Below are 9,248 nucleotides of genomic sequence, written 5' to 3' on the forward strand. Positions count from 1 at the left end.
CTTGCAAATATTACTCGAGACAATCAAAAGAAGACGTAGTGATTTTTCTGGTTGGGTCTTTAAATTTAAACAAGCAAGAGAAAGTAAATTGAGAGGATTTCTGCAAGTTGGTTCTCTGAATTAAAATAAGCAAAATTTTAATATACATATACATATATATATATATATATATATATATATATATATATATATATATATATAGCGAAGGCATATAATCTTTTTGTCTTTTCATTTTAGTTTTATTTAGATTATTCTTGGTATAGCTTTTAAGTATAGTTTTCAATGATATAAAATAATTTTTAAATTATTGAATGGGGTTCTATAACATGAGGTCCGGCTCTGATCCAAAATTCGGGATAAAATTTGTTATATGTTTCAAATTTTGTAATCATTTCAAATTTTTGTTGATCAATAAATTAACATTTTAACCAAAAAATAAAGTTTTAAAATTCACTATCGAATTTCAACTATTTTTTATAGGTCGAAGATAGATTCAACGAATGCGCAGAAGAACCGCCATAAATTAAGATATGGGTCTGTTGGTACGTTACTCTCTTTTATTGAACTCTATGACTTGAAGAATAGTCGAATAGAATAGGTCGGTAGTTAAACTGACAAAGAGACATGTCTTGCGTAGTGTCCATGCACAGCTGTTGACAGCTCACGCGTGCGTTATACTTCTTCTCTCTTTTGACATTTTTGTTGAATTCAAACGCATTGAAAGCGGGTATACAGAGAAGTTCAGAAGTTAATATTCCACTCTAATTCTGAATATGGATTCAATGAATGGAACAAAGAAAACAGTCACATTCAGTGTTCCTTCTCTACCGTCGAGTATACATACACTCATCAAGAGAATTTTCGGAAACGGAATGAGGGTCGCACCATAAAAGGTCACCAATCTTATAACCAAATCGTGACTACCATTATCATAGTAATATCATTATCCTCTATTATCAAAATGACAACAAATATGGGACCGTTACACTTAAGAAGCACTACTTATATTTTTTGTTTGGTCAGAGCACTACTTAAGTTTAAAACTGTAAACCCGTTGCTCTGCTGCTGTCTACCAACCATGTAATTATTTGTATCGAATAGTTAATTTCATATTTTTCATTGTCCTGTTAGTAAAATGTCATCATTTTCTTATAGCTATACCATTTATTTGCAGCTATGTTGAATGAGACAATAGAAGAGAGAGAAAATCGATACCAACCACCAACCAAACTCAACTTTTTCGTATTTAAATGAAAAGTTCTGCATGGTACGTACGACATGAACAAAAACCTTTTTGGTAACTGGTTTTCTGACAAAAACCTTCTGCTTTCCATAATTTACAATTTATACTTTCATACATCGCAAATTTGAAATTAGGCACAGCTAAGACCACTAGTAATTTAAACACACACAAAAAATCTTGAATAAAAAAAATAAAATCAATAAATCATAAATCTTCACGATAATATAGAAGCCCAATCGATCTCGTAAGAAGGACACTTCCCAAGCATGAAATTATCATTCCACGGAAGCGGCGTCTCAACACACATCTCCATCGCCATCATATCCGAAGCCGGTGAACCTGACCCATCACTCTCCCCCGACCCGGATTGTTGTTGAGGCGTCGAATGCTCAACGGAAGAAGGCGTAGTAGCTTTACCTCTCTTACTCGACTTTGTCTCTTTTTTTCCTGGTTGATTCTTAGGCTCAGCTAAAATGGCTTCGAGCTTGGCGTCAACGGCAGCTTGAATAGGTCCGTAGTATTCGCCGAAATCAGACGGAGATGAAGCGGTTTGGTGTCGTAGAGCCGGAAAGTTCAGTCGAGCTGAGTCTCCGCGAAGCTTGAACGCTGCACGATCGTAGGCCAACGCGGCTTCCTCGGCCGTGTCGAATGTTCCGAGCCATAGACGAGTTCTGTTCCTGGGTAAACGAATCTCAGCAACCCATTTTCCCCAGTGCCTTTGCCTCACTCCACGATAGAGTTTAGTCGGCTTTGGCACTGAACCAGAACTTGGAACCGGATAAGGTTGGGTTAGAAAATCTGAGTTGTTTGGGTCGTCGAAATGGAGCGTATAATTATTGTCTTGGTGAGTATTTGTGGAACCGTTTTGGTAATGAAACTGAGGTTGGTAGTTTTGATCGGGCTGTTGTTGAGGTTCCGAGTCAAATGAAGATGGATATGTCATGGATCCTGGATAAATATCCGGGTAGGATCCATAATCGGATTGGGTTGTGGAATAGGGAGAGATATTTTGAGGCTGAGAATTATAATAAGAAAAAGAAAAGGGGTCATTTTGCGTGGACGCAAATGCAGCGTTTGAAGATACAAACGCAGAGTCTGAAGCAGATGTGGAAGCACTTTTGTAAAAAGGTTGAAGTGCTTCCATTAGTTCCCCGCCATGGCTGCTACTGAAGAAATCAGCCATCCTAAAACACAAAAGATATGCTACAAGAACAAACTATTATATTAAAAAAGTTGTTGGAAAAAAACCCTGTCTTTTTAGAAAAAAAATTCAAAGACTGGATTTCTTTTTTTTTTGTAGAAATAAATTTGATCAAAGAGGTTTGAAATAAGCAACCTCCATTAGATCAAAACTACCGAAATATATCCACAAATAAATAAATAAATAAAAAGAGGATCAAACTCCAGGGAACCAAAAATGCCCACGAAGATGATCAACTCTATAAATCAACAAAAAGAATGTTAAATGACAGAAAAATCATAGTATTTTGGATCTTGATTTCTAGAAAAGACCTTTTCTTTTTACTAAAGTGTGTCTACTGGATGAATTTTGAAAAAATATAAATCCATAAAACAACACTTCATAAGAAAATCGCGATTTGTGTTTTAATGAAAGACAGACGATTAACAAGAAAGGAGACAGAAGAAACTAGGATTTTGACAGATTTTAAGACAAATAGGATAAGAGGTAAAGCCCTAATTTCACTCAAAATCTCTTCTCTTTCTCTCACTCTCACTCTCACGCAAACACTCTCTCTCACACACTCTAGTTTCTCTAAGCTCTCGACCTCACCTTGAAGATTCTCACTCAACTCCCACCGTTTATATAGAGGTTCCTTCAATGAAGAAATATTATAATATTATTTTAGTGACCATTATTGTACAATAAATTGATTAAAAATAAAATATTTTATTAATGTATACACGTATGATGCTTACATATAGCTGGACACATCTTTATGCATATTGCTCTTTATACTATTTGTATTTTGTAGAATTATAACATTCATAAATTTAAGTACTTTATTGAGTAGTTGTTGGTTCTTTTTTAAATAAATATACATAACTATATAGATCTTAAAAATATGCACAAAATTATTCCGTTAAGTTATGTGATGAAAACTGATGTTACGGCTCAAATTATATAGTTTTTAAATTATACAATGATATAATTGATATAAAATATATATATATAGAGCTAAATTTTTGATATTCTACATTTTGAGTGCAGAAAGAGACGTTAGGGGCTAAAGTCACCACTGAGCCGCAGTGAAACCAAGGCATGTATCTGTACAGTCATTTATATAAACCATCAATTTTATAGCATTTCCAAATCATTTCTATTTTTACTTTTAAATATTATAATAGAGGATTGATAAAAAAAATTATAATTAAAAAATGTTCTAACCCATCCTATTAAAAATATAAATTTTTTTTTACTAAATATAGAAGCAAAAATAACATTCCCCTATTATAGAGACATACTTTTTATTTTAAAATAGTCTTTTAACTTTTAAACTTTTATAGTTATAACCAAAAAAATTGTTTCTAAAAAAATACAGTTTTTGAAAAACATAAATCACACTTTTTATTTATATAACAGTCTTTTAAAAAAATATTTTAAACAAAGTTAGTACTAGGGATTGACCCGCCCTCAAGAGGGCGGGTATATTTTTTTGTTTTAATTTTTTTGCCTAATATATATATATATATATATATATATATATTTGTGTGTTTATATAATCATTTTTATATTTATGTTTTATAATTATATTTATGTTTTGATATTTTTGATATTTTTGATATTTTTGTTTTTAATTTTTGTTTTAAGAAATTTAGTTTTTGTATTTATGTTTTTATAATCATATTTATGCTTAATATTAATTTAATATAATATTTTATAACTATATTAAATATATTAAGTTGCATAACTATACACTTGTGTCATATTCAGGTCAGAAATTATTTTATAATTTTATTTAAAGAATTTGCATCATATTATATTTTCTTAATAGTTATCTAACATAATTAGTCAAAATTGTACTAAAAACCAAATTTGGAATCGAACCAAAAATTAAAGTCTCATAATCTATTAGACCTGAATTATATACTCAAATGGTTTTTATAGTGTTGTATCAGAAAACCAATTTAAATTTCAACTCGCATTATAAACCGAACAATTTTTTGTTAATGTTTGAAAATTTTAATTTTAATATATTCTTTTAAATATTCATATATATATATATATACATTAAAAATTTGTTAATTTGGTCTTCAATTTAATGTAAAATTACATTTAATAAATATTTTAAAGGGATAATTTGTTTAAAACCGGTTAAACTAAATGAGTTTAAATGAATATTTATATCTATTATTTATCTATTTAAACTCTTTTTTTTTTATCTATCTATTTAAACTCTATTTTCACATCATATGTTTTGTTAATTGATAAACTTAAGGGGTTAGGAAACAAAAATTCGTAATTGAGTTAAGAATAACATATTTGATCTGGAATGTTCTTGTTTGTTAAATAAATTAAACAAACATGGTATAAAGTTATTTGTGTTATTTGTTTTGATCAGTTGGAACAACTTTTGAACCTGTATGAAGGTGTAATGTTGAATGAATAAACTTAAGAAAAATGATTTTCTTATTGTTGTAAATAATTTATAGAAGTTTCCGGGTACTATTTGCCTATGCTGTTATCAAGCGTCAATTATCAAATACGATCCTCATGTATCCTATTTGCTATGTTACTAATATAACTGTCGATTAATAATGCATTTAGAGAAATGGGTTCCTAAATTTTTGAGATTAAGGTGGAGGTTACGTGTAGATATGTTGTTAGAAGTAAGTTATTTATAGTAATATACATATTTAATCATATGGTAGACCCTTTAATCTGAAACACAAGTACACAACTTCTACTTTTAACATAATCTATTATTATTGGAATTCATATTGTATGAATCACAAGATTATTGTTATAATAACATGGATAACAAAACTTGCATAATTTTAAAACAACTACAAAAGCTTACAAATTCATAATCTCCATTCACGGAAATCGATGAAAAATAATGTTAGGAACACACTACGATTAACATCATTGTTCACTTATTATTATTAGAAGAGTTTCATCAACTTTCTTTTTATGAAATGTTTGTTTTGTGGACAATATAGATTTTCAATACATCACTTTTTTAATCAAAAGCATCGAATAAAACAGTTGCTGAAAAGCATGAACAAAAAAAAAGAATAAAACGGTTTGCTCAAAAGAAAAGAATGAAAACGTATGCGTGTATAATGTTAATATCCGATAAAATTGGAATTCGGCAGTTGATTATTTTAAAATATTGATTGTAAATAATTGGACTACACTTATATTAATTGGTCATACTGCAAAATTAATAGAATAGATTTTATGAAAGTCTTGTAAAGAAATAAAAGTATCTAGAGTTATTATCAAATTTCATAAATAAAAAGTATCTTTGTAAAAAAATAAAAATATCTTTTGAAGGTAAAAATAGAAAGATATACTCCATTAAAAAGCATATTTTATTTTAGAGTTGTTTATTTTAAATGTAAAAATTGGAAGATCCATCTCTGATGGTCTTAGGCCCTCTAGACTAGTACATGACGCGATGCCTTTTTCTTAGCACAGCTACTATGACCAGTGTTCAAGAAAGCGCTAGGCGCTAAGCGGGCGGCGACCTAACGCCTACCGCCTAGAACGATTAAGCGGACGCCTAGATTATTAGTTAAGCGGTTTAAGCGTTTATAAATTATAGCAATATATTAAATATATGTAATATTTTATATTTAATAATAGTAAAAACTATTATTTATATATGATAAAAATTATTTTCATAAGAATAAATATTACAATATATTAATTATTATAAATTTATTAACAATAAATTATATATTATTTATTATTACAATATTATAATTATCTAGGCGGTTTAAAGAGTAATCGCCACGGTCCTATAACGCCTAGCGCCTAAGCGCCGCCTAGGCGGCCGTCTAGACCGCTTTTTAGAACACTGACTATGACCCACAACTCGACATCTTGAGACTCTGGAAGCCATAATTTGACACATCACGGTCATCAAGACTTTCGAACCCGCCGTAACCCATCATTTATCACTCATCACACCCGCTATCCGAATTTAGTACTAATTAATTAAGTCATTCAACAGTATTTTGTTCTCTTTAAACGCTGATTCATAACATACTTATTAACATCGGTTCAATAAGAACCTGTTAAAATCCACCAATTCACTATAGATGCGCACCAAGGATGATGGTCGTGCTTCGCAAATGTCTATATGCTCTTTACCAAAAAATGATAAAAAAGCAAATGGTTATGCTAACCAGGCAAAATAGTAGTTAAAGAAATAAAAGAGTTGGTAAGAAGAGTTCATACACCAAAGAGCTGTTGGTATATTGGTAGAAGAAAGTTTAGTGGACACTCCTGTCACTCGGATTCAAATTCTTGTTGGAAATCATTATTTACATTTTCCGGCAAAGAAATAAAACCATATTCTTTTACCACAGAAGAAAAAGAATACATACACAGTAGAAGTAAACGTATAAACCCATTGAATAGATAACAAAACGATTTACTCTATAACTTAGCTTGATTTGTTTTGTTTGACAACTTGTATTAAAGATTATGACTCAACAAGTACTTTAGCTTACTTTAGGTTTTTTTTGTCAACAAGTACTTTAGGTTATAACACATGAGTAATGACTTCTATCAAATTGATAGGGTGAATTTTGATCTGACACACGTTCACCAAATTACTGCCTCAGCCGTCAATGAATACCGTTAACGTCGGAAACGGAAGAAGGAATTAGAGATATTAATGAATGATTTAAGTGATAATTAAGTTGGAAGACAGATGGATCACGTGGATACGGAAGAGGCACGTGATCTCAGGCGCGATTCGCTGCAAATGAGAGAAATTGGACTTTTACGTTGGCGTCGTCTCGAAATCAGTCTTGACTCACGCGTGGCCTTGGCGCGTGTGTGTTTTCATTTATCTCACTCTTGTTCTTTTTTGCCCTACAAGAACATAAAGATTCATTCTATCTTTTACTCTAAAAAATAGAATCACTCTATAATAGAATGGATTGCTCTAATAGTACTTTATTTTAGAGGAAAAAGTAATGAACAAAAGAAAACAACTTACTCTATATTTGGAGTAAACCTATTTTCACTCTATTATAGAGTGACAAATAGAATACAATTGGAGTATTTCTTACTCTAAACTCTATTTTATAATGAAAAATAGAGTGGATTGGAGATGTTCTAAGTTTATAAAAAGCAATTTTAACGACTATATCAATTTGTTTTGGAAATATCAAACTTAAATTGAATATAAATATACATTAAATTTAATAAAATTGAGTTGATTTTCACATAAACAAGTGAATAAATTGTAATTTATGATTGTTTATAATAGTAGTTAGAACACCTCCAATGTTAAACTTCATTTTTTAGAATTGAGTAAAAATGAATATAAAGTAAAAGTGTTCAAGTCTAATTCATAATGGAATCATGAATAAATAAAAATAATTTATTTTATTTATAGAGTAAACTTCAAAATAAAATTGAAATATGAAATTGGACTGAAGTATTTGTTATTTCATATTCAATTTTTTTTATTTTATGGAAGAAATGAAGTTGAGTTAGAAATACCCTCAAGCACAGTGCTTGATAGTTGACAAAAAAAATTAGAACTTGATAACATGTGTTCGAAAAATATAATTGAAACGAGTTTCTTTGCCTCTGCCTAAAAGTTTAAATAAAAACATACGGAACAATTACAAAAGAGCTGCACTGCATTTTAAATAGTAACAAGAACTGCATTTTAAATAGTAACAAGAACATATAAATATATATATATATATATATATATGTTACTATTAACTTCCGTGTGATGCCATCGAAGACATTGGAAGCCTGACTTTTTGAAATGCGAGGGGTCTCGAAAATCTGTACTAAACAAGTTTTCTATTATCTTCAGAAATAACAATAATTTTATTCGGTTGGTTCACATTTATGAAATTCAAGTTGGGCTCGTGAGAATAAATTTGGTGCGTTGAACCTTATATGACTGCATAAATTTATACGCAAGACATGGATTCATGAGATATCAAGGCGAAGAATTATTATTATTATTATTATTTTATTGTTTTAACAATAAGGTGAGGAATTATTAAAATATAACAAATACATTATTTGATTTGGCGTCAACGTATTATAGATAGAAATAAAATAATATATTTGAAATTTATATAATTATATATGCAGATCAAAGCTAACTTTCTTTTGAGTAGACTTGGAGGAAGATGAAATCATGAATGAGGTAGACACTAATCAATCAGTATGATGGTCACGTGACAATTTGGTATATATAATTAAACGAGACTCAGCATTAATAAACATCCCATGCGAGAATGGAAAAGGGAAAATTCCTTAAAAATACACAAACTGAATTTCTTTTGCTGAAAAAATACACAAACTTTTTGGCTTCCCAAAAAATACACAAACTAATTTTGATTGTCCATAAAATACACGAACTTTTGAATTTTGAAGGTTTCACACCTCGATTTTAACGGTGTAAACAGTGACTAACAGAATAGTAAGACGCCGTTAGACGCCGTTAACTCTGAATAAAAAGTTCATGTATTTTATGGACAACCAAAATTAGTTCGTGTATGTTTTGGGAAGCCTAAAAAGTTCATGTATTTTTTCAGCAAAAGAAATTTAGTATGTGTATTTTTAAGGAATTTTCAAATGGAGTTTGGATATTTCATATCCTATTCAGATGTTAAATATCTGGACCCAATACAGATCTAAAATTTTATATTTGTAAACTTTCGGTTTGGTTTTGGACCGAATATTTTCGGATCAGTTTCGATCCAAGTTTTTGAATCCAGCTAAAATATCTAGACCTAATCTTGACATTTTAGCCGGATTCAAAAACTTGGATTG

At 30.0% G+C, this 9,248-nt stretch overlaps 1 protein-coding gene across 1 annotated transcript; it reads right to left on the reverse strand.

Annotated features, from left to right (window-relative positions):
* Positions 1 to 1,291: 1,291 nt before the first annotated feature.
* On the reverse strand, positions 1,292 to 3,032 carry LOC108860035 (ethylene-responsive transcription factor ERF055). The gene has a single exon (XM_018633944.2). The coding sequence runs from the start codon at positions 2,424 to 2,426 to the stop codon at positions 1,458 to 1,460; it is 969 nt and encodes a 322-aa protein (XP_018489446.1). The 5' UTR covers positions 2,427 to 3,032; the 3' UTR covers positions 1,292 to 1,457.
* Positions 3,033 to 9,248: the final 6,216 nt, after the last annotated feature.

Source organism: Raphanus sativus, chromosome 5 (genome assembly GCF_000801105.2).
Source record: "Raphanus sativus cultivar WK10039 chromosome 5, ASM80110v3, whole genome shotgun sequence".
Lineage (NCBI taxonomy): Eukaryota > Viridiplantae > Streptophyta > Magnoliopsida > Brassicales > Brassicaceae > Raphanus > Raphanus sativus.

Bases quoted from the DNA above. Each gene is read 5' to 3' on its own strand.
- LOC108860035 (XM_018633944.2), bottom strand. From the start codon at position 2,426: ATGGCTGATTTCTTCAGTAGCAGCCATGGCGGGGAACTAATGGAAGCA.